This window comes from Haemaphysalis longicornis, unplaced genomic scaffold, assembly GCF_048455015.1.
Source record: "Haemaphysalis longicornis isolate Haplotype H1 unplaced genomic scaffold, Haemaphysalis longicornis Haplotype H1 scaffold_2, whole genome shotgun sequence".
NCBI lineage: Eukaryota > Metazoa > Arthropoda > Arachnida > Ixodida > Ixodidae > Haemaphysalis > Haemaphysalis longicornis.
In genome coordinates, this window is record NW_027526295.1 from 96,479,825 (window position 1) to 96,506,411 (window position 26,587).

Genomic DNA, 26,587 nt, shown 5'->3' on the forward strand with positions numbered 1-26,587 from the left:
TCGTAAAGCTGTCCGTACTTTCCAGGTTGTATCCCGCGTTCCCAAAAGTCAATCCGCTGAGTATCGTACAACAGTCCGACCTGCAATGTGTATGACGTTGTTTAAGGCGTAAAACTCAACTTGTAAGTAACGTGACATTAGGCCTAGACATGGGTCGTTCGGCATAACGCCAGACTTTGTCGTATTGGAAAACTTTCTGTGGGGGGGGGGGGGGGGGGGTCAAGCGGTCAAGCATCGGGTACCGCTCGACATTGTAATGCCTCAAGGCAAAGCTTTAGACCTCATGAAGCGCATACCCGACAGTTGCGTTGTACTACCAAAGTGGTACATACCTACATAGTAGCACATATTCCCATTGCTTGTTCAAATGGTGCTGCTTAAGGTTGCTGTGGGCCCCAGCATAGAAGACGTAATCAATAAACTACCAATCTATTACTTTGAGCGTAGGCGCTTCCAGGTTCGACCACAATAAATCAGGAGCCGCGCCTACGCACACTGAATTAATAAACTGCCCTCTGTAGACAGCCCTGTGTATTGCTGCTGTACGGGCAGTATTCTGCTGCTGGCGCAGCCGCAGCTGCTGTCTCTGCACAAAAAAATACCTAGTTCCATTTCTGCCCTAAAAATGCCTAGTTCTTGCATTTATGGGTAATTTGGGAAAGCAAACTGTAAGGATTTCTGCCTTTTTTTTTCAGATTGTGTGCCAGAGCTTCGCTGGCTATGGCTATGGCTTGTAAATATGACAGGGTGGCTTAGTGATTCTTTCGTCGTAATGCTTCACGCCCTCATGAAGCCAATTGTCGAGCAACGGCGCCGCAATATTTCAGTAAGCACGTTCATTTCTTCCTTGCGCATTTAAAATCCGCTGCTTCGGGTGGTGGCCCACCTTGCCGCCGACCTTTCGTTAACGTGTGTGTTTTTCGGGTGGATTTGAAAAAATGAAGATACTCCGGAGAAAGGCAATGAAATTTGTGAGCTCCAAACCATTTAGTTCCTTCCGAATTTGACGGATCTTTCCCTCTATAGTAAGGGATAAGTGCGTTAATTTGCACTCGAACTTCGCGCCTTTGCACCTGTAGAAAAGAAGGTACGAATGCGCTGTAATATTTCAGGGTTGATGTTGAATAAAAGAATAATAGTGCTTTATTATAACGGCCTTCAGTAAAAAATATTCTACATTTATGTTAATACCATATTATTACTAATTATAGTGCGTCTTGATATAGTCGAAGAAAAAACGTACTACGCAAACTTTGACCCAGAAACAAGGAAACATACACGCATTACGTCTTCTCATGCCTTTAATGACCTTGGGGTAGCCTAAACAAGAGAAAAATCTGGGCAAGTTCGTTGTGCATAATTTGTAATAGCGCTGGTCCTGTGTCTTCCCTGTCTCGTCGTGTCCTCTCGCGTGGTTAGAAATGACCGGGGTATCTGGGCAGGTAATAAGATGCAGCTCATACATCTTACAAAAAAAGTGGCGCAGCTTGCAGTAGTCGCGCAAGGCTGGAGAGACAAGAGAGCTCGCGTTCGACCTAGCTTCTCCTCACACTGGCAGCGGATCCCAGGTGAGAGGGAGCAGCCGGACCCTAGCAGTGCAAAGCCGTTTTCGACAGCACTGTAAAGCAAAGATCATTGAAGTGTCTACAGTGTTTTATTCAACAGAACTCGTCGCCATCCTTTTCGCCATCGTCTTCCCACGGCATAGGGGCGTAGGGTAAATCCTCTTGTACCGCGTTTTCGTCTCGCAAGACCTGCACTTCTTCGTGAGCTGGTCCGGTGGCCATGTCCACGTGTGGATTATGAAGGGATGGCTTGACAGATTTGCCGTCATCGTATTCGGTGCGGCGGACGCGTGGCACACCGGTCACTAAACGACGACGATCACAATAAAGGAGGGGGGGGGGCGAAGAGATGATGATGATGATGGTTTTTTGTTTAATGGCGCAAGGCCGACGAGGGCAACGAGCGCCAGAGAAGCTATTTAATGAAAAGAAGTGATTACCACAAAAGGTAGGTATAAAACGTGTAAACTGGACATAGTAAGATCAATAAAGATGATGGTGATGGCTGGTGTATAGGGCCAGATTTCATGATGCGTGATAGGAAATGAGGTTTAAAAACTTGACGTCTGACAAATATTTAAAAACGCGTTTCACAGAAACCATGGCATCGTCACCTAGAAACAGGGATGGGTGTAGGGGAATATGTTGTCTGTACAGTTGTCTGACGTGTTTGTGTCGTGTTGTGTCAAGTGCCTTGCATTGTATGAGTATGTGGACTACGGATAGGCCCTCCCCACACCTGCTACACACGGGTCTTGGAGATCCCGTGAGCAGGTGCGAGTGCGTCACATGTGTATGGCCTATCCGTAATCTAGCTAAGGTAACTTCAATGTGCCTGTTGTGTGAGTCAGTTGTGTATTGTCCCAAGTGTGGTTTTATTACGTGTAGTTTGTTGTCTGTCTGTTCGCTCCAGTCTGCTTGCCAAGTTTTACGGAGTTGTTGTCTAATGTGTGGCTTGAGGTCTGTGTACGGTAGTGTTGCCATGTCTACTGTGTTTCGGAGTGCAGCATTGGCGGCCATTTCATCCGCCACTTCATTACCGCCAATGCCAGAATGGCCTGGCACCCAACACACAGTCACCCCAAGGTTTGAGGAATAAGCTACCATAATTGTTTTGAAGACAAGATTAATGACATGGTTTTTTGATGACTTTCCGGATGATAATGCACGGACGACGCTCAACGAATCTGTATAAATGACGGATGTAGGAATACGATGTTCAACTATGTGACTTACAACCAGAAATATGCCATATCCTTCTGCCGTAAAAATACTTGTATTAACATTCATTGTTCTACATGCTTGAAAATTGGGCCCATGCGCAGCACAAGACACCGCAGTGGACGTTTTAGATGCATCGCTGAAAAACTCTGCAGCCTTGTATTTATCCTGTATATACATGAAATGCTGCAAAATCCCACTTTTTGGTGTCCTGTTCTTATTGTATTTTAAGAAAGACAAGTCACATGCAACAGGACGAAGATGCCATGGTGCTACAAGATCGGTGATAGATGACTTGAATGTGTCTACAAAGGAGACCTCATGAATAGTGACCTCGTCCCTTACTCTGAGCGAGAAGGGAACAGGAATGGATGGGCGATTTAAAAAGAGCTTTGATGTGGATGTATCATTAAAAACCGGTTTAAAAGGATGGTTGTCCATTGATGAAATTTTAGAGGCATATAACAAGTCAACTTAGGTTCGCTGGTGTGATAAGCACCATTTGTCACACTCTGCGTAAAGACTCTGTACAGGGCTCGTACGGAATGCGCCACAAGAGAGGCGAAGCCCCAAGTGAAGCACTGGGTCGAGCATTTTAAGTGCTGTTTTAGTGGCTGACCCATACACAACACTCCCATAGTCCAATCTAGACCCCACTAGGCTTCTGAAAATACGTAACAGGAGTTGCTTATCCGTTCCATATGACTGGTGGGACAAGATTTTAAGAATGTTGAGAGCCTTTAGACATTTATGTTTCAATTGTTTAATTTGAGGGATGAACGTAAGCCTTTCATCCAACACCACACCTAAAAACTTGTGTTCCTTCCTCACAGGAATCGATACGCCATTAAGGATAATGTCTGGGTCCGGATGGATCCCACGCCTCCTGGAGAAGACAACACAGGTGCTTTTTTCTGGGTTAAGTTTAAAACCGTTCTTGTCTGCCCAGCTGGCAAGTTTTTTGACACCGAGCTGGACTTGACGCTCACAGATGGACATATTACATGATTTAAAAGATACCTGGATGTCGTCTACATACATTGAATAAGAAATTGTAGGTGGCAGTGCCTTCCCAAGGGAGTTCATCTTACCTATGAACAGAGTGCAGCTTAGCACTCCACCTTGCGGAACGCCGTTTTCTTGCACATGAACTCTTGAGAGTGCGCTACCTACTCTCACGCGAAACGTTCTTTCGGACAAATAACTAGCAAGGGTGTTGAGCATATGGCCCGAAACACCGAAAGACTTTAGGTCACAGAGGATCCCGTAACGCCAAGCGGTGTCATAGGCCTTCTCAAGGTCAAAAAATACCGTTGTGCAAAACTGCTTGTGAATGAAGGCGTCCTTTATATAGGACTCGAGCGCGACGAGTTGGTCGTTGGTGGACCGCCCCGCCCTGAAGCCTGCCTGGCAGCTCTCGAGAAGACCATTGTACTCAAGAAAGTACATGAGTCTCCTGTTTATCATCTTCTCGAGGAGCTTGCACAGGCAGCTTGTGAGGGCGATGGGCCGATAGCTAGCGGGAGAGGAAGGGTCCTTTCCTTCCTTCAGGAAAGCCACTACTATGGCCTCTCTCCAAGAGCGAGGAATGTGCCCCGAAAGCCATATGTTGTTGTATAGATGTAGGAGTGTTTCAAGAGTGTCTGGGTGTAGGTGTTGTATCATGGTGTATGTGATTTTGTCTGCACCTGGAGCTGAAGGCTTACATGCGTTCAGAGCAACCTTCAGCTCATGAATTGAAAAAGGAGAATTGTAAGAAGTGTGCGAATTGTTGTTATCACGCAGGGACTTCTTTTCTACAGATGTCTTGTGTTTCATGAAAGTTTTTGTGTAGTGTGCTGAACTGGACACGTGTTCGAAGTGTTGTGCAAGTGTGTTAGCCTGTTCTTCCAGTGTGTCCCCTGTTGTACTAACAAGGGGCAGGCTGTGTGTCTGTTGTCCTTTTAGTTTTCGTATTCGTGTCCAGACTTTGTGTGTGTCGGTGTATGAGTTGATGGAAGTGAGGAAGGTGCGCCAACTCTCCCTTTTCGCCTCACGACGCACTCGCTTCCCAAGAGCCTTTGCCCGTTTAAACGAAATGAGGTTATCTGACGTGGGGTACCGGCGAAGGACACCCCACGCCTTGTTCTGGGCCTCTCGCGCCCGCCTGCAGTCCTCGTTCCACCAGGGCCTCCTTGGGTTGCGGGACGCACTGGAGGCCTGGGGCATGGGCTTTTCGGCGGCGTCGACTATGTGCGCCGTGACGAGTTGGGCTGCTTCCTCAACGTGTAGGTGTTTCACGGTTGTGTGGTGTAGTTTAGATGTTTCTGTGAATGTACTCCAGTTTGCTTTTGATTCATTAAACCTGTTATGGGAAGATGGACTGCATGGGCCTTTACCTATGTATGTTAGGCATGTGGGGAAGTGGTCACTACCATATGGGTCCGTGCCCACGCCCCACTCAAGACATGGAAAGAGAATTGCAGAACCAATAGCCAAGTCGAGATGTGAGTACGTATTATGTCCTAAGTTATGGTATGTAGGCTGTTTTTGGTTGAAAAGGCATGCTCCTGAAGATGTAAGAAATTTCTCTATCAGGCGACCTCGGGCATCCGTTCTGGAGGAGCCCCAAAGAGAGTTGTGTGCATTAAGGTCGCCTGTTAGGATGTACGGTTCGGGCAGCTGGTCGACCAGCGCCTCGAAGTCAGAGCTCAAAAGTGTGACATCAGGAGGAATGTATATGGAGCATACCGTTATCAACCTATTAAAAATTATTGTGCGTATTGCTACAGCCTCAAGGACGGTGTTGAGAGCGACAGGGTGGCATGCTAGGGATTTCCGGGCTATTATGGCTACACCGCCCGAAGAGTGTGTGCAGCCATCCCTGTCCTTTCTGAAGACCATGTACCTATTTAAGAAATTTGTGTGCTTGAAATTCAAATGCGTCTCCTGAAGACACATCACACTTGGCTGATTAGCATGCAGTATTTCGTATACATCGTCAAGATTTTTAAGAAGGCCTCTACAGTTTCATTGAATTATGTTTTCTCTTCCCATTATTTAGTGTGAGAGCTACTGGAGTGTGTGTGTTTGTTTATGTGTCGTCTTTCGGGGCTGTGACTCTCGCCTTTTTTGGCTTGTCGGGAGGCTTTGGCGTCGGGACGCGTTCCTTGCGCTGCGTTGCAGGCAGGAACGGCCCGACATCCATCTCGTCGTCGGATGTCCGAGGGGTGCCCGACGGACCGGGCCCCCTGGACTTGGCCCCCCCTCGGGAGCCCTTCGTTTGAGCCGCCACCGCCGAGGGCGTCCGGGGCGCCAGAGGTGGCACAGGCGGTGCGGTGGCGGTGGGAACCGGTGCGGGGCCCGTGGTGTCCATCACCTCTGTACCCTCCAACGCACTGGAGGGCGGGGAGACAGAGGCGGGAGCGTCACCGGTCCCGATGGAAGAGGTTGCCACCACAACCGCTGCTGCCTCAGCAAGCGGCGTGGTGGCGGGTTGGGCTGCCAGAGGCAACCCAGGGGGGGGCGGGCGAGGGACCAGGTCAGACTCGCTGAACTGGGTCCCTGTGGAAACGAGACGCCGCTCCGCCCCCCGGCGAGCCGCGTCGGCGTACCTCCCCAGGGGGAAAGAGGCGAACCTCTTTCGCGCCTCTGGGAAGGTGATGTTCTCAGTTACCTTGATGTTGATGATTTTCTTTTCTAGTTGAAATTTTTCGCACTTGCGGGAGTATGCCGCATGCGGCCCCCCGCAGTTTACACAAGTGAGAGTTTCGGCTGAGCAGTTCTCGCTCGGATGATCGTGCGCCGCGCACTTTGCACACGTCGTTCGGCCACGGCAAGAGTTTGTACCATGCCCGAACCGCTGGCACTTAAAACAGCGCCGCGGGTTCGGGATGTACGGACGGATGGAGCAACGGATAAAACCTGCATATATATGTTGTGGGAGAACTGCACGGTCAAAGGTCAAGATGATGTGCTTGGTGGGAATCTCCTTGTCGTCTCTACGGATGGTGATGCGTCTCACGGCAGTGACGCCCTGATCCTTCAAGCCGGCAAGGAGATCCGCATCGGTTTCGTTCAGGAGATCTGGCTCTGATATAACACCCTGCGAGCTGTTGAGGCTCCGATGGGGTGTTACCCTGATGTCTAGATCAGCCAGTCTAGTCTGAGCTAGAAGCTTTGTGGACTGCTGCTTGTCATTTACCTCGATGAGGAGTTCACCAGTTCTTTGTTTTTGGCCTGATATGATTTTCCTATTATGGCTTCAAGATACTTGGCGATCAAGAAGACTGACTGAGATGCAAGAGGGTGGGTTGGATTCAGGGACTCCATGACAAGAAATCGAGAGTAATGATCTGGTTCAGGAAATGTCAAAGATGGCAATGGGGGAAACGGTACTTAGGTGCGGCCCCTTTTAGGGGGCCGATCACGGTTGGGGGGGGTTTTAGACAATACCATAAAGCATAGTATAAAAGCAGGGAGACGGGGGTACTTTCTCCTTTGACCTTACCCTGGTAGTCAAAGAGGTCCCGGAGCTCCCTGCCTGGTAGACAGGCAGGGAGCCCATCGGCCGGAGCTTGACCAAGGCTCCGACGGCCACCGTTTACGGCTTCTACCCTTCACCTTTAAACACCTCGCCACGGTTGGACACGGCTTATGTTGGGAGCTCGGGGTCCGCGGTGTCGCTGCTCACCGTCACCATGAATACTCAAGGTGCCCCGTGCGGGGGGGGCTAAGAGCTCCTCATGCGGCGTAAGCCACTGCGCAAGCCCGGACGACGCCGGGCAGTTGCAGCGACGTGCGCGCTCACGTGCGTTAAAAGTTCTCTGTCTACGCCGCACACATTTCTTTCGGACTATACAGCTTTCCTGTTAAAAAATTTTAGAGGACTACACGTTCCTAATTTTATTTATTTGAGGGATTTAGCGTTCACAAGCTACCGTTAGGTTATGAGGCGCGTCGTAGTGGACGGTTTCGGTTAAAATTTGACCACCGCACATCATGACTGTGCACCCTAATTTCACACAGGGGCACTTTAGCAGGGCGGCTCGGATACTGAGCCACCGCGGCCGGTACTATAGGCACCTCCTGAGCCTTCAAGAGTAAAACCGGCTTCTGAACAAAATTATTTTCACGCTAATGTTCGGGCCTGCTGTAGAATTCTGACGTATGTTGATAATTCGCAAGCAGTGGGAGTTTTTGCTCGTTGCAAGCCCGGCACGTACCCGTGCGCAATTTTGAGGTGTGAAGTTCCAAGGCATACAGCGTCCGTCGTGAAGCGTTCTCTTGAAATACTGTGAAAAGAAAGCATTTCTGTTCAAAGGCATAGGTTACTACGCAACTCTCAAATCCGCGTTCCCGGAACGCAAATTAGGCAACGAATGCTACGCAAAATGGCCGGTTGCTCAAAAAATAAAAACAGTTGAACGAATTTTCTAAATGACGTTTCCTTGAACAACGTAACTAATTGAGGGGAGAAGAAAGGTAAATTTTATTCTTCATGGGATTCCGTCCAGGGGCATCCGGAATGCAAAACGAGAACGCGACGCCTGGATAACCGCAGCGAGACAGTACTACCTCACTAATGGTGAACATAGTAAATTGGTTGTGGCCTTCGAGTGGCAAAACAGAATATAGACATCCGCTGCGGACAACACGAGGAATCTGGCGGGTAGTTGAGCACGCTTCCGATAATGGCGCTAGGTTGGGCGACTGGCCAAGCCTCTTAGCGGCAGTAACGATAAAAGGAAGGTTTAGATGTTGAGGGCAAAGAATGTTGGTAATTATTAGGAGACAGAACAAAAGCCCGCCACTGGAAAAATGACGTTCAAGCAGATATAGAGATGGTTCCACCATCGTAGGCACTGCCTCATGACTGAACGTAAAATTAGTTCGTTACCTTCTATATGACGTTGGTTTTTTGAAGTTATCGGTGTGGTGTATGCGGCCATGGACTATCGACCGTGTACATTAAGAGCTTGTGTAAAAATCAGTTGGCCGAGTCAACGCAACGCTGAAGATGACTGGAAGTGGGGAAACCTGGCGAAGGCAGACAAATCAGCAGCCAACCCAGTGCCTATGCAATTGAAATTCCCCACCACGAAGAGAACAGAGAGCCCAGCTCCAGATAGGGCAGCACATGAAGCTATTGCAACAGACAACGAAACGTCCGCCTCAACAGCAACTATGAAATATCTGCGGTCATACGGCGCTGCTCCAACATTTCGACATTTAGACCCAAGCGGTACCTCATACAAAACGAATGAAACAACCCTCCACGTCATCCCCAATACAACGGGGTAGCGCAGACACTGGCGTTAAGGTCATTCGGTGATTCGACACTAATGTTATCGCATTCAGTTCATTATAATGAGCGCTCAGATATCCTTTTTTTCACTTCATTCTCTAAAAGGGCAAGAAGGCTGACCTCTTACAACTCCTCCTGGACAAAGAAGACGTCGGTGGCTCTGACAGTGAGCATACGTTTTTTATTCGCACCTCTGAGTTCTGCTCCGTAGCCAACCTATTATTTGCGAAACAATAAGTCGTTTTATAGATATTGACTTTTATACAGGTGCCTATGAAAGAAGAATCCAAAGCTTGGTTAACATCAACTACATTTTTCAATTCAATTTATTGTTCTTTGTGGCGCTACAAAACATACGCGAACACTGTTTGGACACATAGCCAGCGGCTAGTACGGGGTCCAATAAAAAAGTGCAAGAATTGCAGAAAACACATGTCAGTACATATGGTCGGCACTAAACTTAAAAATCATTAAAAAGCACTCTAGACACTAGTTAGAGCCCAGATTTATTGAATGAATACAATTATTAGGGCCAATAAAAAAAACAAGAGCACGTTGAATTCTTACCAGCAATAACTACGGCAATTGCATTTGTCACTAGGGTTACAATGAATACATCATATTAAAGCACAAGAATCCCTTAAAATGCAGTATGTTATCACATTGTATAAGAAGTATTACGTCATTCGATAATGGGGTATAAATGCGGGAGAATGTACAAATAATAGCTGCAAGCGTGAACTGAAAGAGCGTCATTCATTTTAAGGTAGTGTGTTTTTATCACGACAGAAAAATTGTTAGCAGCTTTTACGTCATGCGGAAGGCTGTTCCAGATCTTGACAGTAAATCCCAACATACGCGCACCGTAAGCATATCTTTTTGCGGCTAAGTTAAAGTTTACAAGGGTATGGCCCCGTGTCACGCGTGCGGGATTATTAAGTGTAGACGTACCAAAAGGAAGGTTGCTTGTTATTATGTTGTGGATGCATTCAGCACTTTTTTTAATCACGAATTAGATCAAATGGTAAGACGCGTAATTCAGTAAACAGCGCCTTGCTGGGTTGAGAGTATCCAAAAAGCGTAAACATTCTCAGAGCTCATTTTTCCGCTCGCCTCAGGAGCTCTAGGTAAGTATTGTATGTCCAGCCCCACGACTCGATGCAATACGTAAGATGAGCGTGCACTAACGTGAAGTATAGGACTGGCAGAACAGCGGCGTCGAAGTATTCACGTAATTTAATTAGAGCAAAGTAGCCAGACGCAATCTTCCCGCAAACCGCGTCGACGTGATGTTTCCACGGTATAAGCTTGTCTAAGATCACACCAAGGTACGTAAAAAGGTTGGTTGATTCAAGCTGCGCTTGGCAAAAAGCTAATCTGATGTCAGCCAAACCGAGTGATCTGTTTCGTGAATGGAAAAGTACATAGTTGTTATTCTTTGTGTTGACTGTCAATTTTTTTCCTCAGATACCACTCTGAGATTTTTTTCAGCTCTGCGCTTAAGATACTTTCGAGTTCGGTAGTATGATTGGCAGTGATTATAATGGCCGTGTCATCAGCGTACATGATAGAGTTGGCTGAGGTTAATATCTGAGGCAAGTTATTCACGTTAAGGGAAAAAAATTATGGACCAAGAGTATAGCCCTGCGGTACCCCTGTTCGCAAGTACTGCATATATGACGTAACATTTTTTATTGACCCAACTTGTTGACGATTTGTAAGATAGCTAGCAAAAAATTCAAGCACCCTATGACGAAACCCGTATATTATTTATTTGTTTAGCAATATGTCATGGTTAACCATGTCGAAGGCCTTCTTTAAATCTCGAAAGATAACAGCAGCTAGTTTGTTGGTGTCTAGCGCACTGTTGACCGACTGGCTGACTGGAATCACGGCCAAGCTAGTTTAATGCTTCGAACGAAATCTATGTTGCTGTGGAAAAATAATATGATATTTATCTAGGAAATTGTAAATGCGTTGAGGGGAATTTTTTCGAATGTGTTATTAATAACGCTTAGAAAAGAAAAAGGTCTGTAGCTGTAAAGGCCCGTTCACACTTGCGACGAAACGACGCGACAAAGCGACGAAGGCGAAAGCGATCGCCACCCTTGCGATTCACACTTGCACGTGACATCGAGCGACGGGCGACGACAATTTTTCGCTTTTCTTGTTATTGTCTCGTGCTCGGAGTGAGACTTCACGGGAGCTTCGCCGCTTGTGGAGACACAGTATCCGGGTGCTTTGGCAGGATATGACGTCAAGAAGTCTCGCCTCCTGCTTCCGCTTCAAAAGCGACGGCGCGATGGAGGCGAAAAAAATTCGTCAAGACCGATCGCTCTCGTCGCGCGACGAAAGCGACGGAAATGTCCGTCGCTTTCGTCGTTTTCGCTCGGTTTCGTCGCAAGTGTGAACGGGTCTTAAGAGTCAGAAGTATCGCTATCCTTATATATCGGTGTAACTCGGGCTATCTTGAAAGACGACGGGTATGTGTATTCAAGCAACGAATGGTTGAACAGACGGCACAAGGTTGGTCCTATGATTTCACTGATTTTCTTGATTAGTTTTGCAGAAATGCGGTCCGAGCCAACTGCTTTATTTGTTGACAACTGCGCAACAACCCACAAGACTTCGTTGAATTCGATTTTCTGAAGGGCGAAAGAGTTAGCAACTGGCGGTAGAGGAACACTGTCCAAACTTGCGACGGGAAGCTTCGAAGCCAGTTCAGGACCGAAATTGGTATAAAAAAGTATTAAATTTGTTAACGGTGTCTTTTGTATGACTAGGGGTAGGGTAGAGCATTTTTTTTAATTTCTCGTGACCTCGTTAACCACTTCCCACATTTTTTTTTATTCCCTGAGGCATCTTGAATGTGGCGAGTAAAATATTCTCTTTTTCCGCTTCTAAATAAAGACACTGATTTGGTATGCGCCAATTTGGACTGGTAAGATAATATTCGTTTCCCTTGTGATGTCGCCACTTATGATACCGATAGTCCTTTTTCCTCAGTATGCTTAGAATTTCTTCGGTCATCCAGGGACAAATCGGTTGATAGCGTTGCGACGATGCTACATTTCGGCTACTGCAGCCTATAAGCTCATTTTTGGTAGTAATCACGTTCAAGACCTCTGTATTTACGTCTTCATGGTAGATATGGTCTGGTCTGATAAACAACTGCTTGTTACAGAATATTTCATGAGTTATATTGGTTCTGTGTGTCGGCATAAGCGTTTCTACCATAGGAAGGGTGTTAATCTGTACGAAAGAATTTGGCAAGTGGTCCGAAATTGGTTTTTGGTAGACGCCTCTGTTTACACCTGTATCACTGTTTGTCAGCGCATGGTCGATTGATGTTGCCGAAGACATGGTTATACGCGTCGGGGTGGTGGTCAGTTTGCGAAAGTTCTATGATCGAGGAAACTGTGTGTAATCCATGAAATTGTTGAAAGCTGTATCAGTGTTCATATCTCCGGCAATTATGACGCGAGTTTCGCTGTTCTTGGTTAAACGAGACATGATTATTCCCATTTCCGGCAAGGCTTGAATGCGGAGGTCACTAGACAACACCCACTGCGCGCCCACATTCGAGTTTCATAAATAATGCTTCAAGTGCCGGCCAACAACAAGAAACTGATGATAAGATGGTGCATTGTAAACTATCTTTAACGGACAATGCCACACCACCCCCACGGAACTTGATTGATTGTAGGGTTTAACGCGCCGACGCAACGCAGGCGATGAGGCGCGCCGTAGTGGAGGGCTCCGGATTAATTTTGACCACCTGGGGATCTTTATCGTGCGCCGAAATCTCGTACACACGGGAGTTTTTGCTTTTCGCCTCCATCAGAAAAGCGGCCTCCGCGGCCGGGAATCGAACCCGCGACCTCGTGCTCAGCAGCGCAACGCCTTAGCCACTGAGCCACCGCGGAGGGTCACCCCCACGGAACTGAGAGCCCGTGGCTGCGATATTGTCATGCAACCAGGAATTGTTATATTTCATGTTGTCTGAGCCATGTTTCAGTTGTCGCTATGATTTTAAACGACTCGTCTTGCCTAACGATAAAATAAAGAAGGGAGTTCAGGTTTTTATTTCTGCTGCGGACATTACTGTGAAGCACGGATATGTTTTTTCTGGGAGCAATCATGGGCTAGAGTTAGTGTGGCTTGCTTCGTTTTGTGGCTGAATGCTAGAATTGCCAGTAATTTTTAAAGATCTGCTTCACCGGTAACGTGGACTACTTTTGATTTTTGAGCTTTCCTCATCAGCATTTTTCCATCTGAGACCAAAGGAATCTCCCAGCCTTTAGCGGGCTTTGTTGCGTTTGCCTTTCCAACAAGATTCTTATTTTCCGGGCCTAAATGTTCATTAACAAAGATGGGATCGGCCTCTTGAAATCCAAGCATCGATGCGTTCAGACGTGTTTTCTTTGCTGCCGACAAAAATCTGTCTCGGATAGTCCGGGAGGCAAACTGAACAACAATGTTTGGTGGTCCTCTAGCCTTTGCAGGCACTCGATGTGCAATCGGAATGTCGTGACTGGGCAGTCGTGTAGGCAAACGCAAAGCGGTTGCTTCAACTACCTTGGAAATATCCTCATTGTCAGTAACAGGTATGCCCTTCACTTCGAGGTTGCTTCCCCTGCGGTACTGCTTCAGAGCAATTAGCTGTTGATTGGTCTCGTCAAGTTCTTTGCGTAGTGTTCGGTACTGTTTCTTTCATTCGAGGACGAAGTGTGTTGCCTCTTTCAGGTCATTACGGAGGTTGATAACTTCGGTTTTGAAAACTTCGAAGTTTCCGTTCATAAAGTTCACTCCCTCTTTGACTAACGCAACTTAGTAAGGTAGAGGTCTGGGCTAGCTGGTTCAACATGTTTAATTTACAGCGCAATAAAGTGACACACAAGTACGAGTAAGGGACTTACGCAACGCTGACTTACAACTGATAGTTTATTGACAATGGCAAAAACATTTGTTTATGCAAGATATGGTGACACTACAGCATAAAAGTGGATAAACAAGATATTAAATGCACCATACTTAATCTGCCCGCTGAAGCAGACGAGATTGTAGGTTGGGGGACGACTGCATCAGTGTTCCTTCAAACTCACTAACTGCAAAGGAATTGCCTTACTTACACGAAGCACGTGTTGGCACTGGACGGCAACGGCAAACGGTTATTATTTCCGCCAGGGACGTGTGGTGCACACATTAAATACACTTGCCGCCTCCCTGTCTCTTTAAATTTTAATGTGTGCGATCTTCCTTCACCATAGACCACCGTGCTTTGTAAATTTATGTTAAATTTACGAGTGTTTTTTGTATTGCAATGAAAGCCTTCAAGAGCATTACGAGTAACTTCAATGCAAACAATTTCGCAGCTTCACAATTGAGATACACAGACTCAGGAAACAACAAAGCTGGTGAGCTTCACGAGCTTAAACATTGCTTTTCTTATGTCTACCGTTCTTATCGGTAGATCAGACACTGATGCCGCCGAGCGCATGCCGTCTCTCTCAACTAAAGACTGCAGAACACCTGCACGTCAGAGCTTACATCATCACTAGCGCAGACAATTCCCGACGCGCCCGTCCTCAGCGGGACTCCTCTGCCGCGAAGCGCTCCCCATGTTTCACGTCCGCACGAACCAAAAGGGAACGCAGAGGGCCGTAAATGCGATGATAGCGCAATCGAATAGACGCAGATTCAGAGAATGACACTCAGACGAATACTAATACGTCGATTCAGGATGCATCCCTAATTCCCAACACAATTCGTCGCCAAATGAAAATCCTGCAACCAGCAGGAAACCTTCAACCTCATTATATTAGAGTGCAATAATAACCCAGCCCTACCACCCATTCGCCCCTCATCTGAGCAGTGTTAGATACGTCTGTCCAGCTCCTTACCTGAAGATCAACTTTCGAGGGTTGAGAGGGCCATTAAAACCAAAATAAGGAACCACTCCGCAGCTAATACTCAATTAAAAGTCTCTCCATCTCTCTCTCTCTCTCTCTCTCTCTCTCTCTCTCTCTCTCTCTCTCTCTCTCTCTCTCTCTCTCTCTCTCTCTCGGTGTCATGGCACGAGGGATTCAGGTTCGATTCCGACCACGGGAGGCGTTTGTTTCCTTGAGGCGAGCACAACCCACCCATGCTGCTCGCTCCCTGCTCGTCACCGCTTTCCATCGCACTTCTTGGCTTAAAGTTCCTGTGCTGTCCTCTTTTGAGCTTTTACTTCTGAGCTTTTGAGTTTTAGCCACGCCAGACGCGTATGGCACAATCTTAAAAAGCTGCCCTTTTTAAAGAATTCTGCTGCTGCACCGGTCATTGGATTCAAACGCCTGCATCTATGTGCGCTGAAGTAATGTCACTTTTTTCCTTTAGAGCGACAAGGTGATGTGCGGCTTTCCCCTAGAGAAGTACTGGTCAACGCCTGCGTGTATTTGTTCGCTGGGTGAGTTGCTTATTTTAGTTATTGCTCAAACCAGTCGCACACACAACTCTCACATTTGAAATACAAAGAGCAACTACTGCAAAGCGGAAGCGCAGAGCAACGCATGGCGGACTGCCATGAACGGTATTTGGTCAACCTCTCAAACTTAGTTTTGTGGTATAGTCTGAACCATGAATAACTGCGAACTGGACGCAAAGAGTAATTAAGTAAACATTTTCGCAATAAAATAGCTCAGGACAAAACAGAAAGAAGTGCCTAGAATAGGGCTTCTTTGAGCATATGCAGTCCACATGACTTCGGGACTTGACATATACTCCTTTTAAATTTATGCTCCGAAACTAAGGAGGCCTCCCACAACGGAACTAATATTCCTCCTCCTCCGAAATGAACTTTGACCCGAAACTCTTGTTGGATGGCAATCTTTTCTACACTTTTTCAATTTGTTTTCGCGACACTTATAAGGGATTCATTGGAAACGCCAATCAGGAATTTTGTGTAGTTGTCAGTCAAGCGAAGCTGGGAGAAAACAACAACGTTTTGATCTTTAAGAGGCAGAGATTGGTGCTTTCTGTGGCTGTTATCTATATAGTGTACAGCAGTTTCGTAACCAAATGAGGAATTATTTTCTCTGGCATTATGTCATGTCTCACTGTTTATAATAAACTGCTGCAGGCTGGACGGCACTGCCCATACGATTACAGCGGCTCTGTACTTACTGGCAGAGCATCCAGATATCCAGGAGAGACTCAGAAAGCATGTTCGTGCCACCAACGGAATAAACGTGAGATGAAAATAATGCCCCTACCGCTTTCGCATACATTGTTATTTCGCTGATTTTAAACCTTTTTGCTTTCAGGGAAACCTCAGCTTTGAAGCCACAGGACAACTGAATTACCTAGACATGGTTTTAAAAGAATCTATGCGGGTTTATTCTCAAAACGTTAGGTGAGAGAGTAATTTTCAACAATTTTATATGAAATATTAATTGTTAAAAATCAAACATTTTTTCCAGGCTTACAGGAAACAAGCAGCTGATAATATTTTTGTGGTTTATTAAAAAAAGAAATTTATTGGGCTCAGAGCAAAGCTCTTAAGTTGTATCGCTCCCGATCATAGTATTCATAATTAATTTTTACGTGCTATTATTACTGGACAAAATAACGCACTTGCGGCCATCATATAAATATTGTTATGAGAACACGCTCTGAATACTGGTGTACTCAGAGAAATTACCTTAGCAGTGCTAATAAAAAGCTCGCAATCATGATACAGCTTCTCAGCATATGTCCGATTTTAAGTCTCCGGACATTTTAGGCATTACCCTCATCGTCTTCAGCTGCCAGTGCATGACCCAGCTCTCTTGCGGAACACCCGAGCTGGATTGCAAATCTTCTCGCACCGTAGTTTCCCTAGTTTCCCTGTCACTAGTTTCCCTAACCATGGGTAATTAGGAAGCACGTGGTAGCTGGAAGAGTGGAAAGATAAAAGGAACAGTAGCGAGCCTGTTTTCAAGTTGCAATATGGTAGTGAAATATTAAATTGTTTTCGCAACACAAACGCGGCCATGTGCCTGCATTGGGTGTTACAGCAGCATACACGTTTTAAGAAATAAGACTTCTAAACATTAATAGCAGTTCGTTTGCGACGTTCGCGATGATAGGTATAGTTAAAACTTTGTGCGCCTATTCTTGCATAGAAACTAAACGTCCTGGTTTAGTATTGTAATTGCTATCCTATGAGTGTTATATAAAACTTGTAGGCCGCGCAATTACAACAAAATCCAGAAAATATTTTGCCCGCCTTTTCAATGAATGTTTTCCCGAACACTTCACGGAACATTATTTAATAAAAATCTCGTATTGGCCCTTTAAACTAGTATTAGGTGCGCAACTCTGTAGGGCAATAATATTTTATTTTACCTGCTTTTTAGGAAAAGGTTGGCTTAAATAGAAGAAGACATTAAGCATGCAAAGGCCTCCACATTCTGCCACAGATGATATAGTTGTACAATGCTTCTGTAATACCACATAAGATTAATAGCACATAACTTTTATAGCAAATAGCAGAAATAAATAGCACAAATAACTAATAGCACATAAGAAAAAAAGTTGCTATTTCCAACGCAGTTACATGAATGCACAGGGACACTGCTAAACTTCGCCCAGTCTTGGTTCAAGCACATGTCTCTTTTGACGTTATTCCAGCTTTATAGCAAGGCGTGCCGTAGAAGACTACGAGTATAACGGCATTCGAATTCCCAAGGGGCTAAGCATTTTGGCTGCAACAAGCTGCATGAACCAAGATCCTGAAATTTGGAGTAATCCCTCTCTTTTTGATCCTGAAAGGTAAGAGCACTTGATTCACAATACCACAACGAATATGAGGCTAAAAAACAGAAACGTCTCCAAAACAATGTCTTATTGTATCTTTCGCAGCTTTGCGTTGCATAGGCCTTGGGATTGTTTTCCGTACCGTCACTGGCATTCCCCCAGTTCTAACGTAGCCGTAAATGGCTCTTCTTGCCATATTATCTTCTGTAACTGTACGCACGTGACAAAATAATTTTTGAAAAATACTTTTGACTAAACACATAACATAGCACACAAAAGCACCTTCTCAATCCCAGGAAGCTCTGCATTTCACCGGTTCGATTCCACAGAAGTATGGTTACACTCAGCGGATGCGAGCCTTTTAAACCGGAAATGTATGATATGCGTGCAATGCAGTAAATTCAGTCTGATCACCTTGATTAGATATTCACCGTTAGCTGGAAGAAATTAGTATCACCATGCAGCTGGAAAGAAACACTCAGGGTTAGTCACGTTTGTTGCCCATCGCTCCTGCGCACGGTCCGTCCTATGCGGTGTTACAATGATGCCCCCCCCCCCCCCAAACGGGCGCTGGTATTTGATCGTATTGTAGGCTTTAACGCGCCGACGCAAAGCAAGCGAAGGCGTGCCGTAGTGGAGGGCTCCGGATTAATTTTTACAACCTAGAGATCCTTACGGGCGGCGAAATCTCGAACGCACTGTATTTCTTGCTTTTCGGCTCCATGAAAAAGGCGGCCGTCGTGGCCGGTAATCGAACCCGGGGCTGGTATGCGGCTGCTGGCACCACCTAGAGCACAAAAAGCACATTTCTCTAAATTACCAAGTACCCACATGCCCAGGTATGGTTTCCTCACCATAGGAACCACTAATATCCGACTAAAGCACCCCTCACAAACCGCAAACCTGTGAACCTCGCTTCTAGTCCAGCATTTCTGACTCCTAAGCAAGTCCAAGACAAAAAAAAAATAAATGGCAAGAACAGCACCCTCCAGCTACACGTGAGGTGCCTCTGTGCCCAACATATAATCTAGAAGCCTTACCTTCTTAACCCCCGAATTAACACTATCGCGGATCCGAGCGGCATCTCCATCAACAGCTTCCATTGCTGTATCTATAGGTGACAAACGCAGAGGCTGTCAGCCAGCTGAAACCACCCTGCCCATTCAAGAGAACGTAGTCTCAATCCGAACTTTTTTAAGCTACTGACACCCTCCCTTGTTGCCGCCATTAAGGAACAGGCCACCTTCATTGTTCAGCAATGAATAACCAAACAACCACATACATAACCACGTATTCCAAGCTGTACTATAACATAGGCTCGCACAGCTACAATACATCTTCGCAGAGATGCACCGTGTCATGTACGATGTGAAGAGCAACTTACATAAAATAAAGGATTCGTAAATTATTTTCACCTTACACTGTTCATTCTTTGGTGACAACTGCAATTTGTCTGGCTGCCGAATTGTCATGAATGATTACATACTGCCTCTTCAAAACGGCACGCATATTTCTTGATGGAACTTTTGAGCATTAACTCGGACGAAAGCAGAGCGCTTTAGGCGTGTGGTTTACTCCCCTCGAAAACCACCAGTTTGATATTACACCACCCTGAACCAAGTGAAAAGGCGCGTATCTCACTACCGATAGGACATGCCCTGTTCGCGATTAATACGAAGCAGTGTTGTACACGTTCCTCCAAAATAGGAACGAAAGCTCGTTCCTCGTTCCTTGCCAATTTTGAAACGAGTTCCCGTTACAAGTTCCTTTATTGCGAAAGGAACGCGTTCTAGTTCCACTTCGAAAATTGGAACGTGTCGTTACATTAACGTTACAATTAGGTTTTTAAATTAAAACATAGTGTCGGATAATCCTGGGTCAAAATTAAGTGAGACATTTAAAACTCACGTCGAACTACGTAAATTAAACGAACATTAACACCACCGGCAGCAGATTATCTGGAAATAAAGATAATCAAAAGAAACGCTCCTAGGCGAATTTTTTCAGGGAGCACCGGACAAACTCCAGACTGCTCGAGGACATTTCGGTGCAGGATATTTCGGTGCGGAAATTTCGGTGTACAGACATATCGGTGTACGGACATATCGGTGTACGGGCGTTTCGGTGCACGCACCTTTCGGTGTACGGACATTTCGGCGACCAAATTATCCGGTGCTTGCCTGTATGCGACTGCCGTTATATTTTTATTTCCGCTTAACGTGGGTTATGGGCAACAATCTGGAGCAGTGAATTAATTTTTTTATTGATGCCATGTTTGATCTTTGCCAGGTATTTTTAGAAATTCTACATTTATATATTTTTGTTTAATACCTCTTCCTGGGGACACCTGTTGTGGAGCCGATTGAATTCTTTAGCACACGTTATTTTTTTCTATTAATAACAGGTTGTTAATTTATATTCGCTCTTTTTCAGCTAAGACAATTAACTGGTGTTTACGATGGTCTACCGCCTCTTTTGTATTTTTTTTAAATTACACACTCCCAAATTACATAAATTACATGCACACTCTCAAATAACCGAAAAGCAACAAACATTAGCTAGCCCCCCAGAAAGAAGAAAACCTTATGAAGAGTATTACGTAGGCTGGGATGCCTTGCTAAAATGAATTCGCGAACACTGGTGTAGGACATTGTCGGGGAGGAAAAACGGGCCTTTTCGGAATCAGCCGCAGGTTCTCTAATGTCCTAAATGCTGATTAAGCGCTTACCGGTTCTGCATACAAATTCCACCCATTGTGTTCGGGACAACAAACCTTCGTTTAAGGTTTACAAGCCTACATTTACCACATTTTATATTCTTCGTTCTAGCGCCCCCCCCCCTCCCACCTCTCACCTGTACGTTCGAATCTCGACCAGATTTCTTTTTCAGCCATATTATTTTCGGTTTCCCCTGAAAATCCTACTGGCGTGGTGGAGTTCACGGTCTCCGAAGCGTCACCGCAGTGATTTTTTATTTTTTATTTAGAACATACTGCTAGCCTCTTAGTGGAGGCTTTTGCTGGAATTGGGTGATACATTCAGAACAATGACAGCACACTTCGCGTTTAAAACAGAGAAAAAGCTTTACATTCACCATGAGCGCACGAAACCTCTATAATGTGACACAAAAAGCCACCCAAAAAGCCGCTGAGAAAAGAATGGCCACTATTGTTTACTGGCTACGCCCTTCCGCGCATCGCGGTCATACCGACGGCGCCCCCACTCAAGGAATCGCTCTTTCTGCGCCTTCAGTCGCCCCTTTGGGAATTAACTCATCAAGTCGCGCATATCATGGACACCCCAGGTATACATCGCTTCCTCCCATTATAAGGAGCAAAAAAAAATGAATAGGCTACTGTGACGAGAGCGGCAACAGTCGTCTTCAAGTTTTCGAACTCCGGTCGACGCAATGGTGAAGCACAAGTGACACCCCTCTCTCTCTCTACTTAGGGGGAAGATTGCCGGCGGGGCTCAGCTTTCCCCTCCCCTAAGTAACGCCACCGTAAGTGCGATCGTTGGTTTGTTAGTTTTAAGTAGAACTGACACCGAATGCAATGACGGCGAGATTGATTGCGAGAATAATTAAAACGAAATGCATACGCGCTTAATCGACCTCGTTTTTGTGTTTGTTTTTTTGCGGAAGTTTTGCTGGGGGGGGGCAATAGACTAAAAGCAGCAGCGTCTTGCAAGTTGGGTGAAGTGAAAGGAAAGTGCTTTGGTAACTTTTAAAGTATTAGGGTTGTTCACATAAATGTTAAAATAACAAAAAATGGTTGAACGGATCCAAATTAACAAAGTTATTTTTACCATCTACTACAGAAATTGGGTTTCACGTGGCAATGCTCCTCCAGGGTTTAGCGTTTGTTTCCACGAACGGCGGCGCAAGCACAAGTCAAACGTAAAATCATATCAAGTCACGAAATTACAGTATTAAAGCTAAGATGTTCAAAGAATGCCTGGAACATCCCCTCACTCAAAATGTCTGGGCCAGGACGTCGTGCACCAAAATGTCCATGCACACAAATGTCCACACCGAAACGTCCTGGACCGAAATGTCCGACACCGAAATGTCCGGATCCCATTTAACAGTCCGTCCGTTTCGTTGGCTACGTTCTTACCGGGTTGACCGGGACCGGTCTGCTCCTGAAGCGGGATTCACACGACGGAGAAACCCTCTCACGGAGACGGGCGGATACGTGACGTCAACACCACGTGACCGGATTTTCCGTCTTGGTGGCGCATCCACACGTGCGGAGCTGCGCGGAGTGACTAGCAGACGACAGCGCGGAGGAAGCGAGGGCGAGGCTCGCTTCCTCCGCGCGAGCCTCGCCCTATGTGCCAAAAACTGGTTCCATTCCCTACGGAGGGCCGCCGCCGCCGAGCGAAAACACGCGGTGGCATTTTCTTTCCCGGAGCATCCGCGGGCGATCCCCACCGAGGGGCGGAGCCTAAAACCGGTCACGTGAGCGGCTCCCGCGGGCCAAAAAGAGAGGGGTTCTCCGTCGTGTGAATCCCGCTTGAGCGCGCGGAAGGGCGAGCAGGAAGGGTGCGGAGGTGCGGACATGGCGAAGGGAGGCCCGGGGAACTAATCCCCCTACCGCGACGAATGCCCAAGCTCCCAGCCGGGTCCCGGTCAACCCAGTAACAACGCATACGACAGAACGGACAGACTGCTAAAACTCTTTATTCTTTCCCCGCCAGGGAACAATTCTATCGGCCAGACGCGCATTCTGACCTCCCCAGACAAACGATGAAGGGTGAAAAGCCTTCTCACGGCTACGCTATTCACCAGTCGAACGCCGCGTAAGCAACCAGCACGAAAGCAAGCACAAGCTGCGGCCTGCTGCGTGGTTATTCTTCTGCCTTTGACCTTTGAGGAAGCACGTACGGCTCAAGGGCGGGCAAATTGACCAGCTTATAGGAAGAGAAACGCAGTAGCGACTTGTGGATTTTTGTACTCGAGCCTTGGCATCAAAAACAGCCAAATCCCAGCGATGTAACGGCAGGAACGTCGTTCCTGCCGTTCCTTTAAAAACGTAACGAGTTACAGTTACAGTTCCACCGACCGTTAATGGAACGGTGCCGTTCCTCCGTTCCTCCAAAAAGGAACTAGTTCCAGGAATGCCGTTCCTTGTAACGCCGTTCCGTACAACACTGATACGAAGGCACAAAAAAATTGACCACCAAAGTATAACACGCAAAATTGGTACGACCTGCTTCCCGCCCAGATGATAATCGGGAACCCTCCTGCTAAACCCCTGAATTCACACCACTATCAATTGATTGATTGGTTGTTGAGCTTTACGCGCCGACGCGAAGTAGGCCATGACGCACGTGGTAGTGGGGGGCTCCGGATTAATTTTAACCAACTCGGAATCTTTAGCGCGCGCAGAAATCTTGTATACAGGGGCGTTTTCGCCTCCATCAGAAAAGTGGCCGCCGCGGCCGGGAATCAAGACCGCGTCTTCGTGAACACCATTGTCGAGTCATCAGCCATTGTCATATCGTGCGCTATTCGATCCATGGGGGATGAACTCGAATAAAGCCAGGCAGTTCCAGCCATTACGCCAATTACCACCACTTACAGGGACACTGAAGTGAATTGTAAGTATATTGAGATTACTTCCGCAAATTAACGTATGGATTTACTGAACCTTGTTTCGATCACTGTTGGTGCGTTTACTGAAATCTATTTATTGCGAAAATGAATTTGAAAGAGTTATCTATCTGTCTGCATATTTTTTGCCAATTTCGTATAACGTTTCCGCTCAATATTGCGGGCATTCGGCCAGTCATTCGGGACTGCATAGAATGAGACATGCTGACAAGAATCGGTGCTGATTTCATCGGCCCATTTCTGCGTCACCACATCGCAATAGTGGTAATGACGATTCCTGAAGTATCGCCAATAAGCCATGATAGATAGCGCCAGCAGCCCTGGACATGTCGCTCCAAAACAAACCGAAACTGCTTTTAACAACTCTAGAAAAATAAACCATAACTGCATTCCGGTAGAACGTGACGTGCTGGCAAGAATCGGTGCTGATTTCTCCAGCCCCTTTCTGCGTTACAGCATTGCAATAGCGGTAATGACGGTTCCTGACGTATCGTTAAGGCGCGTTCACAGATAGCGCCGGCAGCCCTGGTCATGTCGCTCCAAAAGGAAACCGAAACTGCTTTCAACAACTCTAGAAAAACAAACCATAACTACATTCCGGTACATATGCTTGTTGCCAAAAGTACTAAAGTCTTTTCTACTGAAAAAATTCAAGATTACCGCACACGTCTCTGCATATGCATGAACTTTAAATAGGATCTTGGACATCGTCCAATCGCATCGCGAGACGAATACGCGTCATTTCGCCTCACAGCTTTTGTTGTGGCGGCCACCGCAATTTTGTCAGGGTATTCTTGCTTCTTTGAGGCTTCATCAATCACATACTGCTTTATTATCCGGATAAATGATTAAAAGTGCTGTATTTGAGCCCGCGTATGCGATGAAAATACAAACAGAAGTTTAAGAAACTCACGTCACTGTCCCTTTAACAAGTCTCCAGCAAAAATGTTTTTACGTGCTTGTAAACGTGTCTATTTTTCGCCATCAAAGGACCTGCTGTCTTCCTTGTGTACAAATATACAACACACCCGATACAGCCACCTGTTGTGCAGGTGCAAGCTACCACAGAACATCACCACCAAGTGCCACAGGGCCATTTTTGGCATACCCACTCAATTGAAAGTGATTATCAGCCTCCACCTTAAAACTCAGTGTGGATTTCTCGATGCAACAGTCGAAGTTCAATCGTGAAGAACACAGAGTCATGAATACATCCGCAGCCGCAGCAGCGGCTCGGATACCCCTTATCTACGGCCCCTACGCAACCGCAGCCGCGGATTGCGTGGCAACGGGAATTCCGGAAGGCTCCGGATTCCAATAGCGCTCTACGTCAGGCGACGTAGAGCGTTCATACTCCAGTTGCCGGGCCAACGCAGATGCTGAAGCCCCAAACAGCGCGCCTCTCGTGGCAGTCGGCCCGCAAGCGCCCCCCAAAAGTGGAGGAATATCTGCCGACGGAGCTTCTATCGCGAATGCTCTCGCAAGCGCTGTGCAGCAGGCGCTGCAGGTGGCGTGGTCACCCGATCCCAGGGTGCAGATACCGGTGCCGACGTCAGCGGTTACAGTGATCACTCGAGTTCCTGCCTTCCTACTGGCTCTGAGCCATTACCACCAGGCGATCCGCATCAGCGAGAGCTACGTGCTGTGCAGAGTCCTGCCCGCAGCCCTAGTCGACCAGGCCGCCCGGTGGTATCGGATGATAGGTCATAGGGCGTGCACGATGAACGACTTTCGAACGATGTTCAGGGAAGGATTCCTGCCCATCGGCAACCCACCCAGAATGCGTAGGGAGTTGGAAATGCGCCCCCGAGCTCCGGATGAATCGCTGGTCGAGTACGTCCATGCGATGCAGGAGCTTTACGAGTACGCCGATCCACATGCCCCGAGCTCGGAGCGGGTCGATCGAGTCGTCATCAATGCCACCCCACCTTTGCCTTGCACCTAAGAAACTGCAGTTGTAGAGATCTCAACGAGCTGGCGGTCTAAGATCGCCGTGTGCAAGCAGCAGTCGCGGCAACACGCGCGTATCAGCGACCACCGCCTCCGGTGGAAACACTGGAACCAAGTAGTGCTTGGAGTGGCATTACGGGCAGCGGACGGGCCGAACACTGCTCTACGTTGATACCCTTTGCTCTGCGGAGGCAATACGGCCGGAGTTACTGCCAGCTCAAAACTAATATGTCGACGAACGCGCGCCCATTCGGTCGTCGCTAGACGGGATCGGCGCTGCCACGGTTGCCAGAACCCGCTCACAACTCGCTCACGGAGAACCATATGCTTCCAGTAGGTTGTGGAGCGCCCGAGCAGCATCAAACACCGCGTCTCGCAGCACGGAGCACAACAACCCCGGTTTCCCCACCTGCATCCTCTGTGGAGAGGGCCACCGCACCGGAGAAAGTGGCTGCCCTAAGCGCTTTCAATCTCGCCGGCCACTGCTGAATACCCTCACTGCCCTCACCACCACCCTACCCCAGACCGGACCATGCCACCCACTCACATCCCAGACTACCAACAGACGGGCCTACAGTAAAGTCATCCAGGGTCAGGTGAGCGCAGTGCTGCTCCCCACCCTACCCCCACGTCCCCTCGACACAGACTGGCAGACAGAGATGAGGCAAATGCACCAGGAAAGGCTACAACTCTGTCCTACTCTGTCACTGTCCTACGTGCTGAGAAAGAGTATCTTGCCTTTAAAAATCGACTGCTCAAACAACAACTTCATCACCCCACGCCCTCACCCCCTCCACTTTCGTCAGACACCCAGAACCCCATTCCGTCCTCTGCAAAGAGACGAGCACTCCCCCCGCGTCCCGACTCGCGCTCACCCTCTTCATCTGCCATCACGTCCCTTCGCTCGGATATAGAATCGGCCGCCAACTCTCCCCGCCTCTACACCGAAGCCAAAATCCAAACTCTGCAGACAAACGTACATTGCCTTCACCAAGGAGTTCTCCAATGGATGCAAATGACTGCACTACCATGGTTCCACTCCCACCCACCCCATCCTCTTCTTCCGAACATGACCCAGACCTCTAACCCCTTTCACATCTGGCAAAGGATTGCCAAGGCTTGTGCACCTAGCAGGTACACGTACAGGCCCACACTGCCAACACGGAACACC

General features: G+C 47.2%; 1 protein-coding gene across 1 annotated transcript in view; it reads left to right on the top strand.

The window, feature by feature from the left end:
* LOC144167263 (cytochrome P450 3A24-like) overlaps positions 1-26,587 on the top strand; it is a 72,359-nt gene that overhangs the window by 31,276 nt on the left and 14,496 nt on the right. The window contains exons 7-12 of the mRNA XM_077696591.1: positions 696-826; positions 9,178-9,238; positions 15,451-15,520; positions 16,193-16,301; positions 16,377-16,465; positions 17,725-17,865. Coding sequence (XP_077552717.1) covers positions 696-826; positions 9,178-9,238; positions 15,451-15,520; positions 16,193-16,301; positions 16,377-16,465; positions 17,725-17,865 — 601 coding nt within the window. The remainder of the gene's footprint in view (positions 1-695; positions 827-9,177; positions 9,239-15,450; positions 15,521-16,192; positions 16,302-16,376; positions 16,466-17,724; positions 17,866-26,587) is intronic.